This window comes from Equus caballus, chromosome 15, assembly GCF_041296265.1.
Source record: "Equus caballus isolate H_3958 breed thoroughbred chromosome 15, TB-T2T, whole genome shotgun sequence".
Classification (NCBI taxonomy): domain Eukaryota; kingdom Metazoa; phylum Chordata; class Mammalia; order Perissodactyla; family Equidae; genus Equus; species Equus caballus.
Genome location: NC_091698.1, coordinates 76,186,672 through 76,211,006, shown reverse-complemented (window position 1 = coordinate 76,211,006; position 24,335 = coordinate 76,186,672). Strand labels below are relative to the sequence as shown.

General features: G+C 40.6%; 2 protein-coding genes across 2 annotated transcripts in view; one reads left to right on the top strand and one right to left on the bottom strand.

Moving 5' to 3' along the window:
* LOC138917612 (SH3 domain-binding protein 1-like) overlaps nucleotides 1–24,163 on the top strand; it is a 37,928-nt gene extending 13,765 nt beyond the window's left edge. The window contains exons 4-5 of the mRNA XM_070234842.1: nucleotides 16,463–16,506; nucleotides 22,705–24,163. The gene's annotated coding sequence lies outside the window, so the exon portion shown is untranslated. The remainder of the gene's footprint in view (nucleotides 1–16,462; nucleotides 16,507–22,704) is intronic.
* On the bottom strand, nucleotides 85–18,565 carry SULT6B1 (sulfotransferase family 6B member 1). Its single transcript, XM_001499879.6, has 7 exons — nucleotides 18,367–18,565; nucleotides 16,788–16,900; nucleotides 12,555–12,644; nucleotides 9,260–9,386; nucleotides 5,499–5,593; nucleotides 2,634–2,790; nucleotides 85–300 (listed from the first exon to the last, which is right to left on the bottom strand). The coding sequence occupies exons 1-7, from the start codon at nucleotides 18,563–18,565 to the stop codon at nucleotides 170–172; spliced, it is 912 nt and encodes a 303-aa protein (XP_001499929.4). The 3' UTR covers nucleotides 85–169.
* Nucleotides 24,164–24,335: the final 172 nt, after the last annotated feature.

Genomic DNA, 24,335 nt, shown 5'->3' with positions numbered 1-24,335 from the left:
AATTTAAGTTTGTGCCCCAAAACTTCAGGTGTTACCATTATTACTAAATTTGTAATATTTATATCTAAATGTTATTTACTTATCATTATTTGATCGTTATTATTTAATTATTTAAATGCAATAATTATTAAGGAAAATAAAATATCCAGGCCTGCTGAACTGACCAGAATCAAGCCTGGCAATATGATTCATACTTCAGCTTTGCTCCTAGGGAAGTGCCTGCTAAGCGCTCTTTGAATTTTTCATCCATTTCCTGGTTCTGAGTTTCAGTGAACAGATTTTTCCAGTCACCAACTTCACCTACAACACACAAAAAAACAGTAGACCCAGACATCTGTTAGAATATTTCTTCTTGATTTTACCATTTTTTGGTGCAGTGTTTCACTTTGAAGTGTGAAAATGGACACGAAAAAAATTAGACAGCCTTAAAAACTAATGTAATTTCTCTTGTAAAATTAACAATATCCTTTGGGGCTTCCCCATCTGTGGTGTGCTGGGTGACATTTTTCTGTACATCACTGAGGGGGCCCTTGGCCTCAATGATCTCCCATCCCTAACCCCTCTTCCAATACCTGGGACCTAAAATTCCACTTTTAGGAACTTAAAGCATTTTTTTAAGGTGGGCACATTATTACCCAACAGAGTCATTTTCCTTTCCTCTATAAAGACCTAAAGATTCTATTTTCCATTTTTCTCCCCAAAGCCCCCCTGTACACAGTTGTGTATTTTCAGTTGTGTGTCTCTCCAGCTGTGGCATGTGGGATGCCACCTCAGCATGGCCTGATGAGTGGTGCCATGTCTGTACCCAGGATCCAAACTGGTGAAACCCCAGGCCACCAAAGTGGAGCATGGGAACCCAACCACTCAGCCATGGGGCCAGCCCCTGAAGTCTTTTAAATACTTTAAATACCCCTTGAAAAGTTAACATTTTACAGCAGGGTTTGATTAAGACCTCAGATACTGAAAAGTTTGCAAAACGTTATTATTTTACCTGAGATTAGGATGTGTTTTTCTTACTTGTTTTTAAAAAGAAAATTACTTCTTTCTTTAGAATCTTTTCATTTTGGGGTTCAGGTTGTAAGTTCCTTATTGCATATCCATTGAAATGTATGTTTATAAAGAGGGTTTCCTTACATGAGGAAATGCTTAGGTATACGAAGGGAAGAAAATAAAACACAAATGTGTTTACAAATGTCATCAACTATGTAAAACATCACAGAATAAGCTGAGAGAAATATGCCAAAAGGTTAAACCTGCCTCTGGCAGGAGAAATGTGGATAATTTTGCACTTTCACATTTTTCTGTGCTTTCTGAATTTTCTACAAGGAAGATTTTTGAAATTATTTTTGAAATTAATACTTTATTTTAGAATTTTTCTATTCTGAATAGTACTTCATTAACATGTATAGATGGGTCTATTCTCCTCCTCCTTAAAGCTAATAAAAGAAAGCATAAAAATCAAGGTTCAAGTCAGGAATCACAGCAAAGCCAGACTTACATTCAATGTTCCATTCACAGTGCATTTTTGAAATGGATCTTCATCTGAAAAAGTGTAGTAGCGTCAAGTAGAACTATGTTCAAATCCTGGCTCCATTGTTTATTAACTTTGCGACAATGGACTAACTAATATCCCTGAGCTTTGGTGCCCACATTTGTAAAGTTAGGGATTTAATATCCTTTTGCAGTAAAATTTAAACCCAGCAAAGTATCGAACACATAATAGCTGCCCAATAAATGATAGCTGTTGCTGTTATATGTCCTGCCTCTAAATCATGTTATATTTCATTATATAGGCAATAAAAAGTAAACTTGGCAATCCCTAATCTATATTGTGATAATTTCCATAAGAAAGTGCATTGCAGGGCTGGCCCGGTGGCACAGTAGTGAAGTTCATATGTTCTGCTTTGGCGGCCTGGGGTTCACCGGTTTGGATCCTGGGTGCGGACATGGCACTGCTTGGCACGCCATGCTGAGGTAGGCGTCCCACATATAAAGTAAAGGAAGATGAGCACAGATGTTAGCTCAGGGCCAGTCTTCCTCAGCAAAAAGAGGAGGATTGGCAGCAGATGTTAGCTCAGGGCTAATCTTCCTCAAAAAATAAAAATAAAAATACATTGCTTTAATGAAATTTAATAAAATCATCATTGGCAGAGACACCTAGTTGCCTATCCAATACTCATTTTCTCCTTCGTCCCCTGATTTGAAGTGGGTAATAATATGCTCACGTAAACCGCATTTCCCAGCTAATGGTGCAGTGCGAGGTGACCTTGATGTGAGAAGTCACTGAGTGAGGCTTCCCACAGAGTTCTTTAAAGGGGGCTCACTCAGCAAATACACATGACTCTGTCTCTTGCCCTTCCCTTTTTATTTTAATAAAAATAACCCTTTAATTTTAATGTAATGGTGGAGCTCTTGCTGCTCTTTTATCCTCACAAGGTGACAGGCAGGAAGGTAGAGGCACTGAGTGTTCTAAACAATACTGTGGAGCTGCCACTTCCAGCTCTGAACTGCCTGTGTCCAGACTTCTTGTTGAGGGAGAGAAAAAGAAAACCCTGTCTTATTTAAGACAAAGTTATTTGGACTGCCTGTTACATGCGCATTGGTGGACGTCCCCCCGACCCAGGCAACTTTACCTTTGCGGAAGAGGAATGGGCCCACCGCCCCGTGTGTTTCCCGGGACTTTGCTCTCATTGCCTGGAAGGTGCTCTGGGCTGAGATAGTTTGAATCTGCTCCCCAGTTAGAGAGAATCCAAAGAACTCAGTAATTTGTTTTATTCCAGCGGCCAGATTCTGAAAATATAATTTTAAATGATAATCTTCTTTCTATGGGAATTATACCCCAAGGAAAGACAGGCTTCTTAGACAGAATGGATTTATTAAGCCTAACTCTCTAATTCATCTGTTTGTCTGTCTCTTTGGACTGACTTTGGTACTTCTGTATAAATATTTGAGATATCCCTATAAGATATTCTGTACTGATTTTACTTTGTAGTTTCAATTTGTGACTCTTGTTGAACCATCCAAGATATCAATAATGACAGTAAGCCTTAATTAGTAAGTTAGAATGTTACCTAAGATGATATTCATTTTATTAAAAAAGCACCAGTCTAAACCAGCTGAGGAAATTAATGTATTTGTACATGTTCATTCGAATTCTCTTTTCTTCTGAATCCTATTTGTAGCTAATAGTTTAATTCCATCAAGAAAGTCTAATTTTTAGAATCAGAAAAACTAGAAGAAATCTTGAAATTCATTTTATCTAAATCATGAGCCCCTTCACCAGCATCCCTGACCAATGGAGATCCATGAATCTTCTACAACAATTTCTTAAACTGTATTCTACAAAACACTTATATACTTGAGGGTGGTTATAGATGTTTCATGGGGGAAGAAAAAAGGAAGGGTGAAGAGTTGAGGTCAGATAAGTTTGGAATCCTTTGAGTTAAATAAAGGAAAGCTTTTTTTTTTTTCCTCCTAAAGATCTCTCAATCTTTAATGTCAATGTGCAATGTGAATCTCCCAAAGGAGCAGAGTAGGTAATCCAGCAGTCCCTAAATCGATTTGAACAGGCAGCCTCCTTCCAACCCCCAAGAAAGAATTATTAACATCTGGGGCAGCACTGGCATTCCGTCGAGCACAAGTTTTAGAAACATTATTCTAGACTAGAAGGAGAAAAGACTAAATTAGTCTGTTCTTTCCTGTTGTATAAATGCACCCTATAAACAGAAGGGATGGATTCAATTACACTTTCCTTTGATAAGAATGTCAGGGGAGACTCGTATTAAAAACTCAACTAAATTCGAGACCATTTGACACACTCCCTTTCTTTAATATACTTTCTTCACTGGGCTTCCATTGCTCTGGTTTTCCTCCTAGCTCATAAGCCACTCCTTAGTCTCCTTTGCAGATTCCTCCTCTTTCCCCCAAACTCTTTATATTGGAAGGCTCCAGGGCTCAGTTCTTGGTCTTCTTTTCTTTATCCATATACTTAGATACATAGGTATATAATCTCATGACTTTAAATGCCATTTTTGTGGCAATTTTATATCTATAGCCCAGAACACTCTCGGCATTCAAGACTTTTATACCCAACTGCCTACTTGACCTCTCCATTTGGATGACTAACAAACATCTCAAACTTAGCATGTCCAAAACCAGATGCCTGATCTCTCCCACAATCCTGCTTCACCTGCTGCCATCTCCTACTCAAATAACAACTCAATCCTTCCAGTTGGTCAGGCCAATAATATTGGAGGATTATTTGACTTCTCTTTTTCTCCCACTACTCTTTCTCCCATCCAAGCAGCTGCAAATCCTATTGGTTCTTCCTTCAATGTATATCCAGAATTCAACCACTTCTCATCACATCCACTGCCTCTTTTGGTCTGAGCCACCGTCTTCTCTTGCCTGGACCCCTGCAGTAGCATCCCCCAGGTTTCCCTGCACTATCCTTGCTCCTCCAATTCTTTCTTACATACCAGCCAGAATGATCCTATTAAGAACACATCCACTCTTATCTTGAGCTCTTCTGCTTGAATCCTACAGTGGCTTCCCATTTCAGTCAGAGTGAAAGCTAAAGTAATTTCCATGGCCTGCCCCACCATTCCTTGTACTCCAGCCTATCCCACTCTCTTACCTCTGTCTTCATTGGTTAGTCTCCTCTGGTTCATCTCTCTTGACCCAGCCACATCTGCCTCCTTCCTGTCCCCTAATCATACCAGGAGCTCCTACCTCCTACCTTTGCTCCAGTTGACTCCCTCTGCCTGGAAAGCTCTTACCCCAGTTACCAGTCGGTTCACTCCCTCATCTCCTTCAGATCTTTGCTCAAACCACATCCTCTCCATGAGGCTTTCCCCAAGCATCCTGATTTCTACTGGGATTTGTCCAGCATCACCATCCCCCGCTCCCTGGCATTTCCAGTTTTCCTTAATCAGCTATGCTGTTTCTTTTTTCATGCATATTATGTACCTTTAAATTTTTATTGTGTTTGTTATTTATTGTTCTGTCTCCCTGCCTTCTCCAGCTAGAACGTAAGCTTCTCCAGGGCAGGGAGCTTTGTCTGGTCTGTTCACTGATGTCTCACAAGGTCCTTGAACAATGCTGAGCAATCACTCACTAAATGTTGGTGAACAAACAATTAAAAAACCATTATATGGAAAAATTAATTCACAATCAAATGGATGTTCCAGTAAATCTCAATTGAGACCTACCTAATGTCTTTTCCATTCCTAATTTGGACTATCTATTAGAAAGGGAAAATAAAGCAGCCACTGTTAGTAATAATTTTGCTAAGCATTATTTTATTTCTGTTAAATAAACAACCTAAGCACTTACGCATTGTTTGGATTTTTTCCCCTAGCACTATACCACGTATCTGGAATGTTCTTTTTTTTAAATTGAATACAATATTTTTTCATACAATCAGACGTTATGAATAAGTGCTCTATGTTGTAGTTTATGATAATCTTGCTATAGAATATCAGTAACCATAATCTCACCTCTTTCAGGTCTTCATATAATATGAATTTAACGTTTTCATCATCCAGATGTTTGTTCCAATTAATTGCAAAATCAAAATAGCTTCCCCAGGAAACTAAAAACACAAGGAAAAAAAAAAACTTCTTAAAGAATTTTAAGTAATTGAGATTAAAATGATAGATGGTTAATTTATGCTCTAAAATATAAACTGCACATATGTGTATATGCCCAAACAAGATGTTTATAAGTTACTGCAGATCCCTGCTTGAAAAGTACAGGCATAAGCCAGCCCTACTGTCAAATTTATATTCATTTTCAAGTCTTCATAAATAATAACACAACTAGGCAAGTTGTAAAAGTGGCTTGATAAAAACTAACAGACATTCATGATTATTTAGGTGAATAAAATAATTCAGAAATAGTGAACGGTACATGAAAACTGACAAAGATATGCCAAAAAGAAAGAAATGATGAGACAAATGTGATCTAGACCAACATTGTCCAATAGAAAAGAGTGCACACCACATCTGTAATTTTAAGTTTTCTAATAGCCACATTAAGAAAAGCAAGGAGAAACTAGTGGAATTAATTTTAATATTTTATTCTACTTAACATATCAAAAAATATTATCATTTAGGCATGTAATCAAGATAAAAGTTATTAACAAAACATTACCTATTATTTTTATATTCTCAGTGTTCAAAAGCCAATGGGTATTTTGCACTTATAGAGAATCTCAATTTGAATGCTAAGTTTTTATCAGAAATACTAGATGTGTATCTAGACTGCATAAAACTTATGGTTGAAAAAGTAGATTCAGGGCCTGGCCCGGTGGCGCAGTGGTTAAGTGCGCACATTCCACTTCGGCGGCCCCGGGTTCGCTGGTTCAGATCCCGGGTGCGGACATGGCACCGCTTGGCACACCATGCTGTGGTAGGCGTCCCACATAGAAAGTAGAGGAAGATGGGTATGGATGTTAACTCAGGGCCAGTCTTCCTCAGCAAAAAGAGGAGGACTGGTAGTAGTTAGCCCAGGGCTAATCTTCCTCAAAAAAAAAAAAGAAAAAGAAAAAGTAGATTCATACACTCAATCGTACCAAACTTACTGAAAAGTTTCCAGTCAGTGAATTGAGTATCTGTTTTAAGTTTAAATTTAAATTAAATTAAATTAAATTAAATAAGCTCTTCAATGGCTCTAGTCCATTTCAAGCGCTCAATTGCCACATGTGGCTAGTGGCTACCATACTGGACAGTGCAGGTCTAGACATTGATCAGCTGGGCTGCCCACTAGCTGTGTAACTTGGAGCAACTCCCTAAACATGTTTGCACCTTAGTTTCTTCATCTGTAAAATCGGGTTGCTATGAGGTTTAAATGAATTAACACATATCAAATGCTTAAAACAGTGTCTGATCAATAGCACCCACTCCATAAATTTTAGCTATTATTATTATATCATTAATAATAATAATTTTCTCATATTTATTATTATTATTATCCTTATCATGAAGTCCTTGCTTTGAGCCTGGCAGTTTCTATATGTTTTATTTGTTGTGGTAAATACTGTAAGTTTCCTACCCAGTATCCAATACACCCCCCTTCTTTGTTGCTAACCAAACCTGATTATTTGGGTCTAAGGCAATCATGAGAATTCTGTTTCCCACTTTGCTGCCTCCCTTACAGCTGTGATTGGTCACATAATGTGGTTCTGGCCAGTGAGACACAAGCAGGGGTCTGCTAGGAGGTTTCTAGCAAAACTGTCGCTGTTCTGATAAGCCTTCTTCACGATCTGAAGGCAATCCTTGGCAAAACGGTAGCCAGCTTGAGAGTATCTTGCCAAAAGCATGAGGGAGAGGCCCAGGGGCTGGCCTGACATCCCGGGCTGCTGAACCAGTTGCCTACCTTCGGACTTCTTGTTAGGTGATAAAAATAAAACCCAATCTGTTTAGGCCACTGTGGTCTGGTTTTCTCCTCTTCCAAATGTACTATTAATTGGTACATACACATTTTATCCTTCAATCTTTAAAGCAACCCAATGTGATAGGTAGAATTTTTATGCCCATTTTGTTGATGCAGAAATAGAAATCTCTCAGAGAGGCTCAGTAGCCACTTTAAGGCCACACAGTTAGAAAGTTATGGATATTGCCGTTTTTCAAAGTCAGTCTGACACCAGAGCTAGTTTTGCCAAACAAAATGCTGTTGTCTTACCTCCTGTAGGTCAGGTATTCTTATCTTCACTTTACAAGGAAGGAAGCCAGAGTTCAGAGAGGTCAAACGTCTTGCTCAGAATCGCCCAGGCAGTGAGTGATTTGAACCTGAGTTTAATTTCTAGCTCTGCTACTTAATGGCTGTGTGACTTTTATATCTCTATTTCCTCTTCATAAAATCGGGATAATGATAGTATTATCCTCCTAGGGTTCTTAGGAGAATCAAAATTAAATAACGTGTGCTGGACATAGCAAGTAGCATCTAGCATCAAGTAACTGCTCAAGAAGTGGTAGCTATTTCATTCCATCTAATATTAATTACTAATATAAAATAAGAAGTGATGAACCCCAATCCAGGCCTTCTCATTCCAGACGCTATAGGTGTTCTGGTACATTCAGCTGCCTTCATAAGGTGAATTGAACAAGTTTGCAAGGCAGAAACGCCATCTGAGTTATCACTGCCACATCTTATCAATCAAATAATTAGGCTAAAAGGATGGCTAGGGCAAAAAGGATTTCCCAAAAATAAATCATCCCGTTGATGACAGCTTTCTCATTATTGAATGTGCTCTTGTGTTTTCAGTTGGGGAATGTTGCAGACTTGCCTTAACTGCTTCCATCCAGTCTTAGTGAGTGGCTACCAGACAAACCAAAGCTTTCTTAATGGTGCTTCATAAGCACCTTCTGTGCACTGTTTTTCTCTCTACAGCCCAATCTCAATTTTCAGTCTTTGCTGAGGAGCCAGTGCTGTACCCAGTGTCCGTGCATGTGGGATGGTGTGGCATTGCTGTGCTGATCACCTTTAAAAGTGGTCCTGTTAGAGGGACCTGGCAACAATTTCTCCTCTGGGCTCATCTGGCATTAATTCTTCCTTTTACTACCCTGTGGAGACTCAAGAGGGCCATGAGTAAAGGGGGCGTTTATTAATCTCAGGCCACTGCACCCATGGAAGTGGAGTCACTGCTGCTTACAAGCCGTGGGACTGTTGGCAAGTGATTGAAGTTTTTTGGTTAGTTTCCTCATCTGTGCAGTGGGGTTGATGCTGCCTTACTCATAGTTTGCTGTGGTATTAAATGAAATCATGCGTATACAACACCTGGTTTAGTACCTGGAGCATTTGTAGGCACTTCTAAAATTGTAGTTATCAAAAGGCAGAGGTAAATGCGATCTAAGAAAGCTTATTTCCTTTCTGGTAAACAAATATCTTAGGTCAGGTTGCTCAGTGTCATGATTTTATCTTTTTTTGGTTTTTATCACTGTGTTATACAGAGACTTAGTGGAAATAAACTAGAAATGCTTTTCTACATCACTCTATATGGCGTCTTTGTCCCATGTCTGTTCTATGGCCACTCCGTATTCATTGTCAACATATGAATTGTCCAAGTTATTTTTAAACACAGTAATACATTTTTTGATGCAGAGAAGTAGTGGTGCTATAAAACTTCATTTAAAAGCAACTTTTTGGTTCCTGGATCCACCTTAATCTTCTTTCGTTCTTTCTCCTAAAACACATTTGAATTTCATATTTATGTGGTCATCTGTTGAAGTAAGAAGAATTTTTTTACCAACAGCCATACCTTGTCCTTTCATGAATTGTCTGAAGAATTCATCCCAAGAGCTATAGCTTGGAATATCAGGGACATCATTGTGGAAATGGAAAAAAGATGCTGCCGTATCTTTAGGATTTCGAAATATCACCAATATCTAGGGAGAGAAAATCAAGTTAATTTATTTAGGTGTGTGTTTTGAACTTTGGAAAAGTGAAAGGCTGAGCAATAGCATTGTGTCCTCTTGTGTACTACCTAATTTTGTTAATATGTAGAGAAAGAATGACAGTAAGAAATTGAGGAACAAGAGACGGCAAAGGGGGAAGGCTGGAGAGAGAGGAGGAAAAAAGAATTTAAAAAGACTGATGTGTAGGGAGCTGGCCCAGTGGTACAGTGGTTAAGTTCGGTTAAGTTTGCACGTTCTACTTCTCGGCGGCCAGGGGTTTGCCGGTTCGGTTCCCGGGTGCGGACATGACATCACTTGGCAAGCCATGCTGTGGTAGGCATCCCACATATACAGTAGAGGAAGATGGGCATGGATGTTAGCTCAGGGCCGGTCCTCCTCAGCAAAAAGAGGAAGATTGGCAGTAGTTAGCTCAGGGCTAATCTTCCTCAAAAAAAAGAAAAAGATTGATGTGGTAGCAGAAAACTTTTGCTAATGCATTTAAACAGTAAAAAGGCATGTGGAGAAGATGTAAAAAAAGAAAAAAGAGCGAGCTCCTTAGAGTAGTGACAAGAGTGTGATCTGAAAGGGTAAACCACCAAATAAAGTAAAACAGCAAAATAATGTTAAGGACAAGGAAGATAATGTTTAGAGTTTGGTGGGAGAAGATCAAAGAGTGGCCGGCCTGCTCTCTGGGGCCGAAGTGCAATGGGTGACGCAGAGGAAGCAGAACCTCTGAATTCCCACGTTATGTCTGTCTTCTCTGATGAGGAATGAATTCATTCTTCCAAATGAGAAGTGTGAAATAAACATTAGGAAGAGCAAACTGAAACCCAAGAGAACTAAAAGATTGCGGGAGACCACCTGGCTGCTCCAAGTGAGTTTAGGGCTTCTGGTTTCTATTTCAAGAACCGAGGAAATTGGAGAATACGTCACTGAGGACTGTTAGTGACCTCTGAGGAAGCTGAGATAACGCACAAGAAGTTTAGAGGATTAGAAACACGCAGCCATCATTTCACTTTTGGAAAGGAGGAAGACATGCGTTTTGCTGAGTACAGATTTGTGACGTTGACCTCCATTTAGGAGAGGTTTCTAGAATTGACTAAATATATGATTTGATAAAAGAGGAAGCAGTAACCACCAGGGGGCAACATGAGTCTTCTAAGAACAAGTTGCTTCCGGCTCGCACCAGGTTTTTCTTGGCCGTGGTTTCTGTATTAGTAGATTTGCTGCTGACGATTTCTTCTGCAAAATGTATGCCAGAAGCAGGAGCAATTAGGCCTATAACACTGATGCAGTGCTCATGTGCAAAGGAGGCCAAATAATCAACATAAACCTACCTGGAGATTTTTAATGGCATTTCCACACTCCTGACTGGGCCATCATCAACATTTTAATGAGTGATTTAGGAAAAGATATGGAAACTGTATTTATCAAATTTGTAGACGACATGAAACTGAGAGGGAATCAGGATTTCAAAACACTTATCAGTCTAAAGATAGGAACTAATGCTAACAGGATAAAATTGAATAGAGAGAAATGCCCTGGGTCTGTGTCTTTTGTTCAGGCTAAAACTCACCTCTGCCCCCATCCGAATAGAGCAGATTCCTGTCACTTGAGGGGGTTGTATTCGGGGCTCTGATTACCACTCATTAGTCGCCCTGGCTCATAGAAATTTATATTACAAAGACACGTGTTTGAAGGGGGAGGGCCAGCTGGCTGGAGTGTGGACAGGTCCCCAGCATCAACCTCTTTCCTCGGCTCTGTCACTCTTCTCTTGCCCTTGTATTCTTGTGAAAGTGAAACTCTGTTCAAGAGCCTGCATGCTTCAAATCCAAATGCTTTATAAAGTACCTTAGCTCTGTTTCTTATGGAATAATTAAGGGGAAAAAGAGGGTCACCTAGATTTGTGATTATATTTAACTGCATTAAACTGGAGAAATTATATGTTAAAGTGACGTCTCTGATTTGGGAGATTTGCAACATAAAGACTGTTTAACAGAGCTGTCTAAAGCTCGTTGCGGGTAGAGGAGTTCCTTATGACTGGAGGTGCTCAGTCATAGTCCAGACAGCCACGTGGTGGAATTCAAACACCTAATGTGGATTAGAGTAGACAATCTCGAAGTATTTTCCAATTCTAAGCTCCTAGGATTCTTGTGCTGTGGCCACAAGGCCAATAATTCTAAGCCTCCACTTCCCTAGTGATTTCTCTCCAACTCTTCCTTTCCTCCTCCATTATTTTCCCTCCTACCTCTTGTAACTTAACTGTTTTCTTCCTTCGTCTTTCTTTGCTATTACTGTATTATCCTCCCCTTCTTTTTTGTGGTATTCAAGAGTATAAATCTTCATTTAATTAATTCTTATCTTTTTCTCCTGAGACAGAGAAAAGAGGCATGAAGAAATAAGGAATGAAGGGGAGACCAGGTGAAAACAAAAAGCATTGGGTAAAAACTAATAATTATGAGAATAGATCAATTCTGATTAATGAAACAAAATTTTTAAACAAATAAGAGTACCCAAAGCACCTATAGTTAAATATTCTTGACGTGAAGTTTACTATTACATGTGAAATTCAGAAAAAAAATTTTCTGAGACCTCAGGTAAATAGCACTCACTAGAGGGGCCAGCCCTGTGACCTAGTGGTTAAGTTTGGCGCATTCTGCTTTGGTGGCTCAGATTCAGTTCCTGGGCATGGACCTATACCACTCATCACCAGCTGTGCTGTGGTGGCAACCCACATACAAAATAGAGGAAGATTGGCAACAGATGTTAGCTCAGGGCAAATCTTCCTCAGCAAAAAAAAAAAGGGGGGGGGCTTACCAGAAAGAACCATTTTTTTGCTCATTTTCTTAGTTTGTATTTTTTTGTTAAACACTCTAAATATACAAGTAGGATTTTGAAATCTATTCACTATAAAACTGATTTTAAAATATGTTCTACTTTATGTATATGTTTTGTATCCTGGCTGAAAATGCATTTGATTTGAATGCAACTATAGCAAATATATCTGAAGAAAGAAACGACAACAAAAGAAATACTAAATCTCACACTTCGTGTATTAAAATTCCGTGATGAGTAGCAAGCTCATCATAAAGCTCAGAAAGCCAATTATCTATACATTAAAAACTTCACACTGAAATACCAGTAGGAAGGGACACTCACCTTGGCTTTATTCTTGAAGATGGAGCCAGGTAATTTATCATAATGGAGGTGAGTTGCCAAAATCCTTGGTGATGGAAGCAGTTTCATTCTCTTAAAAATATACACAATAAGGTGAAACCATGTGTGTGTGTGTGTGATGAATCACTCCTAAGTTTAGTATCTGAATGGTAATTTCAAGCATTATGAGTGCTGTTTCTCCTCTTCCTCCTCCTATTTTTCTTTATTTCTACTTTCTTACTTTGTGGGGATCAGGAATGGAGAATCCTAAATAAATAAACAATTAAAATCTTCCCTTTGAACGTCCTTGTTGGATCCCGCATACCGTTTCTTGAAAAATTTACCTTTTCCCACAATCATACCAAGTTCATTTTATTCAAGACAGCTCATAGTCTGCAGTCCACTCCTGCACGTAATTGTGATCTCTTCTATATTCAAAGTCTTTGACAGGAATATTTAAGTCTTTCCATAGCTCCTCCAAGTCCATTTTTAACACCTAGGTTTTGTTTGGTTTGGTTTGTTTTTACCAACTCCATGTAATCGACTATTGCAACCGAGCCTGAAAGTGCTCAGGGCCACTTAAGTATCTGAGAAATAGTTTACAGAAGAGATTCTTGTCGGTATAAGGAGTTGGTGACTATTCTTTTTTTGTAATCTACTTCTACTGATAATTTTAAAAATAAAGTTACCTGTGTAATCTGCCAGGGTTAAGGGTTTCATCTTTTTTTTTTTATAATTTCATTTGTTTTCATTGCAGTAACATTGGATTATAACATTATATAGCTTTCAGATGTACATCATAATATATTTCGAATTCTGTGTAGATTACATCATGTTCACCACCCAAAAACTAATTATAGTCCATCCCCTCACCTGTGAGCCTAATCACCCCTTTTGCTCTCCCTCCCTTCCCCCATGGTAACCACCAATCCAGTCTCCGTTGCTATGTGTTTGTTTGTCATTGTTTTTATCTTCTACTTATGAGTGAGATCATACGGTATTTGACTTTCTCCCTCTGACTAATTTCACTCAGCATAATACCCTCAAGGTCCATCCATGTTGTCATAAATGGTCGGATTTCATAATTTCTGATGGCTGAGTAGTATTCCATTGTGCATAAATACCACATCTTCTTTATCCATTCGTCCCTTGATGGGCACCTAGGTTGCTTCCATGTCTTGGCTATTGTGAATAATGCTGCAGTGAACATAGGGGTGCAGGTATCTTTATGCCTTTGTGTTTTCAAGTTCTTTGGATAAATACCCAGCAGTGGGATGGCTGGGTCATATGGTAGATCTATTCTTAATTTTCTGAGGATACAGGGTTTTATCTTAAAATCAGACCTTTAGTATATGTTATGTGGGGCGCTAAGGTCCAAATATTCCTTTCTGTGCTTTCAGAGGTCACTCACTGATAAAATGATATTTAGACTTTTTAGCCAATTGTTCTGTAAAAACTTAGTGGAGATCCCAACTCAAGCAAAGGGGCAAAAAAGTGAGGTTTTAAAAATAAAAACAATTTAAATCAATGATATGGGTCCAAGTGGTGATTAGCAGTCATAATACGTGATTTAGTCAAATTGCGCTTTTTAGCTTTGGCGGTACTTTTACATTCATTCACAACAATCTTTTCAGGGAAATATTGTAATCCCCATTTTAGAGCTTAATAACAGGCTTTGAGGTTTTAAGTGCTTTGTGCAAAATCTCACAAATGGTAATTTTCAGATTAAGTTATGGAGTGCCGTTTCCACTCAACGGCAGGGCCAGAAATCACATAAGGACATAGGAGAAGTGGTGCAGTTCCTAAAAGGATTAGAAACACATCCAGGAGGAAAATGGGAGTCAATGGTAACAAAACTAGATAAGCATATAATATGTTCCTGGAAATGTGGGATATAGCCAAACTGTAAGCAACGTGAAGACTAGAGATAGATAGATGTTAAGAAAATCTGTGTATTTTAGCAAAGTTTTCTGTAAAATGAATAACTATTATATCAGCTCATCTTCTCACTGATTTCTATTTTAAAACAAAAGGCACATTACATAGAAAAGTATCTTTGTTCCTAGGTATGATGAAACTACAATGAAAATACAGAAGATGTTTTTTTTAAATGCCTGAAGAAAAAATATGTGTTTCTGATAAATTATAGATATGAAAATACTTCAAAACCCAAAATACCATACTGAGTTAAAACGTTTTCCAGAAACCCCAGAGCTAGCATCATATGTCTCACCTTGTAGAACATTTTCAAGTTTAGATGCTTCTAGAAGACTTCCCTGACTTACAAATCATCTAGATCTCTTTATTAAATCTCGAAATTCCCTTAGCAGGAAGCTTAGCTTTCGATTTCGTAATTAGAGCTCAGATTTAGAATGCAAGGACCTGAAGACAGAGGGATGCTTTGCTTGACATCCACACAAAGTACTTGGTGAAACAGAAAGAAACCTGGATGAGGAACAGGAGGACCAGGTTTTCCGTGAGGTAAGAGACAGTTTCCTGGAGCACTGGGTGCGTAGCTCAGCGTCAAGTCCTGGCAGGTCAAAATCATGATCAGGAGTAAAACTTCTTCCTGCTGTCGGTAAGCAATATCATGGGAAGTTGCCTACTCATAAATGGTTTGTGTTACAAAGTTTTGTTTGAGGTCATTTGTTTGGAAATTAAAATAGGCTTTCCTGGGGAAACAAACGTATAAATAATGTAAACATTTATAAGCCAGCATGCCAACCCTATTTCAATCAAAAGAGAAACCCTTTTATCTCAGTGCTAAGTAACACCACCGGCAAATACAATAGTAGTGGTTATATTGGTTAGGTGAGTGATAATATAAATGTCATACATTTTCAAATGAGAAGCTGGAAAGCTGGACAAATGTTAGCATCATTTTTAAAGGTGATGCTAAACACTGTCTTTAGAGAAAAAGTTACACAACAGGCTGCATAGCAGAAATCAATAGGGCTTTTCATTAGCCCACTCATTTCTTACCTAGGAAAAAGCTTCTTAAAACTCCTGTCCGCTCGTCCTGGGCCTGTCCTGATGCAGACTGCATCTGGTGTGCTTATGACACTCCAGGCCCTGATGGGACTGCCAGCCCCTCTGATGCCTGCTGAGGTTGCAGCCACCCAGATCCAGGATTCAGCACTTGCCTCCCCACTGTTCCCTCCCCTGAGTCCCTGAGCACCTCATTCACAGGGTGTTTTTCTGTTACGTTGGTCCAATCCATGGCACCAGGTTTCCTTCCACCAGGATCCAACTTCTAAGTTTGTATTTGTTATCATGCCAAGAGTCTCACTTGCTTTCCAGAAACTGTTTCCTGAGTCCCAATTCAGTGACTTTGATCTTAGTCACTGAGTTCTTCTGTCTGCCTGGCGGGAGTCTTGGTGGTGAACACTCCTGACAGTTCGCTGAGGCGGTGCTTACCCTGGGTTGCAGTCTTCCTTTCCCGCATGCATTTGCGGGGTGGAGTGGCCGTGGTGCTCCTCTCATCTGTTCTCTCCAAGCACTAAGGTCCTGAGGCGGATCTCCCTCCCGCGCTTTTCTTGCCTTCCCAGGGCAGGGAGCAGAACATCCTGTCTCACCCCCAAACCCAGCTAGTTATATTGATAAGGTGAGTAGTAACAGGTAGGATGACCTTTTACAGCCTTCACACACATCGGTGACTTACTCTCTCCGCTACTCCTTGATCCCTTCCCATCCCTGAGACAGGGAAAGCAAACGTCGTGTCTCATTGGGAAAAGCCTGGGGACTGCTGACACAGACTCAGGCCAACATGATCTAGGCCTTAGAGTAACCCTCCTCGAGAATCTTGCCTGTGTCTGTGTCTTCAGAGGTAAAGATTTTTTGGTTTTAGTTCGTTTCCTCAGGTTTCTCAGCTTACTTTCTCAGCCTCCTATTTTTTTTTTTTTTTTAAATAGGCCGGCTATACAGCGTAGAGGTTGAGAAGCTCAAATCAGAAAAGGTGGGTTCAAGTTTTGGCCCTGCCATTTATTACTCCTTGACCCTGGGCAGGTCTCTAACAGTTTTATCTTCTGTAAAATGGTGATAAGTGCTGTAAATGGTTTATTTTGTGATAAAATGAGATAATCTCTGAAAAGTGCTGAGATTATACAGTAAGCACAACAGTAAATTGTGATAATTATTAATGTTGTATTTTCTGAACTCAAAACTAAAAAATCCCCAGAATGGAAGAAATCTTTCTGTGATAATTTGCTATGGGTTTAAAGGCTTCTTTGTACTAACCTGATATTTTTCTGGGTCCCCACATTCAAGAACTGGGAATTCTGGATATTCATACTTTTTTTTAGAATCAGCAAATATTGATTCACTAATGATGTGGAGGATCCAATTGGAACCTATAAGAAAAATTAGAGAATCAAAGCTCATTACAGAGCCTTGATATAACAAAGGCATGTTACTTCAGCATACACATCACAAAAATTAAAATCTAGACCATTCTCTCATGTGCACAATTGGTTCTTCTGCATTCAGAATAACCTGGGCTATGGAAGGAAACAGTTTTGTGCAAAACAGCCTTTACTTACGTTGGTATAAAACTCAAGTTAACTTATTTCTCAGATCTCTTCTTTAACAAGAGACAATACTTCTTTTTGAACGTAGAATATGTTCCTTATATAACAAGATTATGCTATAGGAATTATTGTTTCTTATTTATCATGTATTATTTTACCTTAAATTAATGAATTTTTTTAAGGGGAGGATAATTTTGATTTTATAAAAACCCAGCCTCAATTAAGAGAAGGAAAAATATTAAATGTTTGCTTTAATAAACACTTAGAGATGAAATAGTTAAAAACATCAGGGGCCCGCCCGGTGGCGCAGCCGTTAAGTTTGCACTTTCTGCTCCATGGGCCTGGGGTTTGCAGGTTCTGATCATGGGCGCATAAACGGCACTGCTTGGCAAGCCATGCTGTGGCCGGTGTCCCACATATAAAGTAGAGGAAGATGGGCATGGATGGTGGCTCAGGGCCAGTCTTCCTCAGCAAAAAGGGGGTTGGTGGCAGATGTTAGCTCAGGGCTAATCTTCCTCAAAAAATGAATAAATAAATAAATAAAAACATCAAAAATAGTGTAAAATAGGAGAATTTAAATTCTTAATGTCTTATCCTCCACTAGTGAACAAACATTGTAAAACTGTTTGAGAAACTGGAGGATTGATGTTTGATCCTGAAAAATAATCTATTACATGGAAATCATCATGTAAATTATAGATGTGGCCATGCTTTTGTCTTCAGTCAAAAATCAAGATAAGGGGCCGGCCCCGTGGCCAAGTGGTTAAGTTTGTGGGCTCCGCTTCGGTGGCCCAGGGTTTCACTGGTTTGGATCCTGGGTGCGGACTTGGCACCACTCATCAGGCCATGCTGAGGCAGTGTCCCACATGCCACAACTAGAAGGACCCACAACTAAAATATATACAACTATGTACTGGGGGGACTTGAGGAGAAAAAGCAGAAAGAAAAAATCAAGACGAAAATCTCTACTACACTCAGTGCTCAATGGCCACTGGACTTTCCCGCCTTCACGTTTCTGTCTGCCAGCCCCACAATGCATCTCCTCCATCCCTCATCCATCGTGTTCTATTCACACAGACCTCCTCCCTCAGACACTGGGGTTTCTAAATCTAGTAGTTCTAGTTACTGATTTTACAAGCTGTGTTCTTAACCATCTTGGCCACCCTCCCCACTGGTTCCTGGCGAGCTTCATGAGGAGATGAGCTGCCCTGCTCCCACCTTTGCCTGGAGCCCTGCCCCACCCACTCACTATGAAAAAGTGCCCTGGTAGAAAATGATTGGGTATTTACCACACTTGGGATAAGATGCTAGCACTATGTCATCGCTTCTGGCTTCAAAGGTGTCCAAGGCTTGGAAAGTTTCTGAGGTACACATGGTGATCGGGTAAGGAATCCCCTGATAGGTGAAAAACAAGCGAGAAAGTGCAGTTTCTTTGGATTTTTCCAGAGCTTCATCGATGTAGTCAATAAACTTGGACTTGTTGGCCATGCTGGCTCCCTGCTAACGGACCTGCTCTGTGGTTGTCCAGGGGCAGCGATAGCTTTGAATGGAGTTTTTCAGGAGGTGGAATTAAGGGCTCCTCCCATTCACATGAGAAAGAAATTTAATTCTCATCCCCCCGCCCCACCCTCCCTGTCCTTTTACATCCCCTCATCTGACAAAAGGCAACCCGCAGGTGCAAAACAGTCTGAGGATCAGAGACTATTACCCCAAGGTTGATTATGTTACCATTGTGGGCAACCTTCCTAAAGAAGGCAAGAATAGAATCTCTTATTAGATGAAAATAGATATTAAATAGCTAATAAATAGTTATTTAGTTGAATCAGGCATACAATTTTCCTATTAGCAAAAAGCAGTTCACAGAATGAAGCCTCTCTCCTTGGTTGATAGCTTTACACACACATCCTCCATGAGGTGACAAGGGAGCAATGGGAGTGCGAGGCGATTCAGTGGGGCGGGAAGGAGCCTGGCGTTTGGAGGCAACCCTAGGCACCAGGCTCGGCTCCGTCAGTTACTGGCTCATGGACTTAGAAGTCTGAAGACCTGAGTTTGAGTCTTGGCTCTACTACTTACTGGTTGTGTGATTCTGAGCTCATAATACACCTTCAAAAGTCCGTGTAGAATGGGGATAATGACAGCTGCTCTTCCTGACCCATTTAACAACAGTTGTATGGTTCATAGAAGGGAGCTGCTTTGTCAAGGGAAACTCACAATGTGATGGTGTCTCCTGTCCTGAGTTCATTCTCTGCTGGTCACTGTCTCTAGAGTGAGATGCTCACTCTCTGCGGCACAGTCTTTCCCCGTAGCCACTCTCTTCTTTTTCCTTTGGATAAATCGGGCTACATTCCCACCTCCTTTGCAGCTTGCTGGGGCCCTGGGGCTGGGGGGAGGTGAGCAGAAGTAATGCCTGCAACTTCAGAGTTATGTCCTCAACACAGGAAGTTGTTTCCTCTCTAATTCTTCTCTATCCTCTTTCCCACACCTGGAGGACAGACATGATGCTGGCCAGCCAGGCTTGGTACTTCCAAGAAAAACAGCACTCTAGGGGATGGTAGACCAATAAGATAGAGACAACCGGGCCTGCTTGACCACCTGGTGAAATAGAGTCACCCCCCTCCCCTGACCCACCCTGCATATAACAAACCTCCTTCTGAGCTGTGTGTGAAATGGTGCAATTATCTACGTTGTTGTAGCTACTAGATTTTCGCAGTCTCTTTGTTACAGTAATTTAGCCTGTATCCTATCTAGGATTCTTTCTGAGTCAAAATTTGCTCTCTTCGACTTCTTCTTAAGTCAAGTTTCCCTAAACATATACTGAGCTTTTCTTCTTCTTTGTCTCCCATTCTCTTCTCCATGTTATTCTCCTTAATCTTCTTCGATTTTTTTCCTCTAACTCTAGGAACATAGTTTTTTTTAAAACTATATTTACCTTTCTCTAGACTAATGCTAACACTTAATAAGTTAACTCCTAGTTATGCATAGTTACCTAGCTGCTGCAGGCATTCGTATATGGGTTAAATAATAGCTAACATTATTGATCACTTGTATGTACCACACATCCTGCCAGGCTGGAAAGATTACATGGATGATTTAATGTAACTTCACAACAGTCCTATGAAATCACTGTGGGGGATCAGATTTGCCACCACAAAATGTGTCTCTTTGGCTTATTTTTAAGAACAAAAGACTCAGGAAGAAACTTTGACCTTCCCCCTGACTGCCTAAAATAGTTTAAGATAGAAGGCCTGTTCTAGCAAGGAGCTATCACCATAGGTAACTATAGTATAACATGAACCAGGTGTGGTAAACAGGGAGCAATCTAGCAAGGCCCATTTGATCCAATCCTCTCCATGTGCCATTGTCTTTGCAAGGCATGGCAAACATTTGTTTATCAAACATTTGCTTTTCCATCTCCATGTGAATTGCCTTCCTCCCCTTTGAAATGCAAAACTACTACCCCCAACATCCCCCTTGTCTTTAAATGGAGATGGTATTTAAGGTGGTGGCTTTGGCCATTTTGGTGAGTTACTCAGTTTTCCTGAGTCTCTCCCATGTAGACATGTTATTAAACTTTGATTTTCCCCTGTTATTCTGTCTCATGTCGATTTAATTCTTAGACCAGCCGGAAGAACCTAGAGGGTAGAGGAAATGCCTTCCTCCCCTACACTACCATTTTACAGGTAGGTTAATTGGAGCTTTACAGGGGTGAGGAGAGTCGATGGTTCAAGGAGCTGGGGTTGGAATGCGGGCAGTGCAGCCCAGTCCTCTGGCAAAAAGACAGTCACACCAAGATCTCTCTTAGAGGTCCTGGGTTTGGTTGTTAGTGCCACTGTGTTCTTGGTGCTTCTTTATCTGCTATGAGAAACAAGACCACGGGAATTTTCACTGAAAAAAAGGCTCCTTCTGAGGAGGGAGATTTTTGTGACCACAAGGGAAATAAATTCCCTGGATTTTTGAACATTTTATTTAATAACAGCGTTTGAGACAAACACTATATCAAATGTATACAATGGTTTTTCCTTTGGATAAGTTGGGCTACATTCCCACCTCCAATTTCAAAGATGCTTTCCAATTCAAAAAAGTAAGCATATGGAAACATGTGCATCATAGAACTGAAGAAATTTTATGTCAGCAGAAAGTATCTTACTGAAGCAGGCAGTGGGAGAGCAACTTTTTGTTTGTTTGTTTTGAGGAAGATTAGCCCTGAGCTAACATCTGCTGCCAATTCTCCTCTTTTTGCTGAGGAAGACTGGTCCTGAGCTAACATCTGTGCCCATCTTCCTCTACTTTTTATATGTGGGATGCCTGCCACAGTATGGCTTGCCAAGTGGTGCCACGTTCGCAACCCGGCTGCAAACTGGTGAATCCCTGGCCGCTGAAGTGTGGGAACCTGTGAACTTAACTGCTGTGCCACTGGGCCAGCTCAGGAGAGCAACATTTAATCTCCATTTACAGAGGGGAAAGAACTGATCAAAAAGGGTTCCTAGTTAGGAAGAGGTATGTGGGTTTTGTTATATATGTGATTATTTTTTTAAAAGTATGTAAAAAGGTAAAATTAGAATATTTGAGTATCTTACTATTTTTGCATTTCCAGACAGCGCTCCCCTTTGAAGGTCTTATTACCTTACATAATAATGGGATGCTGTCCACTGTTGGTGGGAAGGTTGTGTATTTCAGAATCTCCCTCCCAAAAAAGAAAAGGGGTAGGACTGGCCCCCGGCCAAGCTGCTTAGTGGCATTGTCCCTTACATTGTAAAGAATCTTTGTTTCCCTGGGAAGGAAGAATTTAAGACATTAATTCAAATGTTGTTGTTGTCCTTTGTTTGCTTCTTAGTGGGTAAAACATTAAAAAAGACAATATGGCTGGATCCTGTTCTGACACTAATGCCTGTCATTATGGGAGGATTTGGGGCTGTTTGGAATTGGTATGTGAGCTCTGATTCTTGTTAGTCTTCCTAGGCCCGGGGCAGCCTGTCAACCCCAACAATTCTACTTACTCCCCTCTTCATTGCTGGCATGCGTGTTGCGGGGAACAGTAGCATGAATGGTTCCAAAATAACCTAGACTGTGTAATGCATCTGCACTGGCCTGCCTTTGAGTGCAGGTGGGCCTCATGTTCTGTGAAATACCAGTTCCCCTTTCAGCTCCTTGCATCCCACCCATCCTGGCCTGGCTCATGCTTTTGGTGGCAGCAGCATGGGAGGTGTATTTAAAGCTCCTTTCCTTGAGATTAAAGAGATCCTTCCCTCTTACCTTCTTTTCTTTTAATTTTTTTTCTACCAAAAAAAAAAAAAAAGAGAGAGAGAGAAAACGAGTGACAAAATGTCTAGGGTGATTGAAATTAAGTCTGATTAGTACAGCAGGGGCCAAGTAGCATTGGGCTCCTGTACCCTGATTGGCCCAAAGCTGATTTTTAGGGGGAACTAAATTGGCCTTCCTGTGCTATCTTCCTCTCTATGTAGTGGGGTGCCACTCAGGATTAAGTCATGCTTTTTTCTCTTAACAAGAGAAGTGCTACTTCCCGATGTAGTTCAGGATTGAAATTTACTGTGAAATCCTGCATGTGGGAGAGGGTTGTAACCTCTTTGTATTTGGGGAATTTACTAAAAACTGGCTCCCTTCTTCAGAAGTTGAACACCAGGAAGGCAGAGATGGAGTCCAGGAGATGGTGGATGCTGGAAATATTCGGGATCCAGGACCATTTATCTGGTAATGCTTTGGCCTCCAGGACCAAAGGTGACAGAGAACCATTCCACTCTGGCCCCTGGCAGTCTACCCTCCACCTCGCTGTGTCTTTTGGCCATCTGAACGGAAGGCTGGGCCATCACCAAGCTCCTGGGCCCCTCTTGTCCAGTAAGGTGTCCTTTGGCACCCAGCAGCAATGACTCATCTAGACTAATCTCTGCTGTCTCAGAATCCTGGTCAGATTGGCTAGCTGCTCCTACCCTGAGGCAACCATGGGAGAATGGACAGTAAACTCCTAGGTCCTTGTTAGTGTGGAGATCCCTGTTGCCCTTGAACTGTGGCTGCTACAGAAGACTGGGACTTCTTCCAGTCTTCTTCTTCTAGCCAGATTCTGTGCCTCGGGCATGATGCCAAAAGGAGAACTTCCTCCTGGCCACTTGCATCCCTTGGCCAGAGTTAGCAAATCAAGCTCGCACTGGGAATGCACAGCCCGCAAAGGACCCTTTGGAAAGGTGCTGGAGACTTGAAGGAGGATCGACTGGACTTCTGAACAGAGGAGCTTGAGCATTTGCATTCTGGGGTTGGGACTGGGGCAAGTTAGTTACCCCCTCGCCCCAATTACCCCGAGGTGCAGCCCTTATACCTGCTACTTGTGACAATCAGTGACATTTTGAAAATCTGCCACTAGAGTCTCTTCCACCTTCCCCAACTCCCCCTGCCCTCTACCCCTATTATTGATCAAAAAGTCTCCACTGGAGTCTCCACTTTTCCCGCCCTAACCCTCGCGGCCAAGTGTTCCTTATCTCAAAGCATGTTTATGAAATCTATGGTGGGGTCCACAATGTGTAAGAAGTGGATGTGAGGGTGTTAAGTTTTGTGTGATACTGGGAAACTCCCACTCCAGTTAACAACATCCCTTAATTGGCTTATATACACTCCCCAGTGGAAGTGATTGAGTTTCTGTGCAATTGTTTCAGCCTTTGTTATCAAGGTCTTTTGGGATTTTTTTCTTTTCTTTTTTCAATCTGAACCGTTTCAATTACTTTTTCATCTTGTTTTGTCATCCTGGTACCTTTAACACAGATGCTCTGATATTTCAAACCAATGGACGGCCTGGCAGCTCAAGGCATAGAGTAGTGTCTTAAGTGATATCTGTATATATTTTTAAACAAATTGTTTGTTGGAAGTCATAGGGGTTGCTTTTAAAATGAGAAACATTTATTGCGGCTGAATCTTTGAATGGGGATGAATCTCTAAAGATTCTGGATGTAATGGTCGAAGGGGAAAAGGGAACCTCAACAAAGTAGGTGATGCCTGGCGCTAGAGTTCTGAAAAGTTTGAGACAAATTTGTTATGACAGCAAAAACAATAACAGAAAATAAAAAACACGGTGCAAAAAGAGATCTTATGAGAAAAGCTTGAGAGAACGTTAGACACATAATATTAATAGAATGAAGATTCAAGCCAGAGGCAGTTTCTAAAGAGCAGATAGAAGAGATCAAGAGCCAGTGTGAAGCCCGAACGTTAAGAGGATACGAGTAATGTTGATGAAGTGGAAGCAACAGTTTGAAGC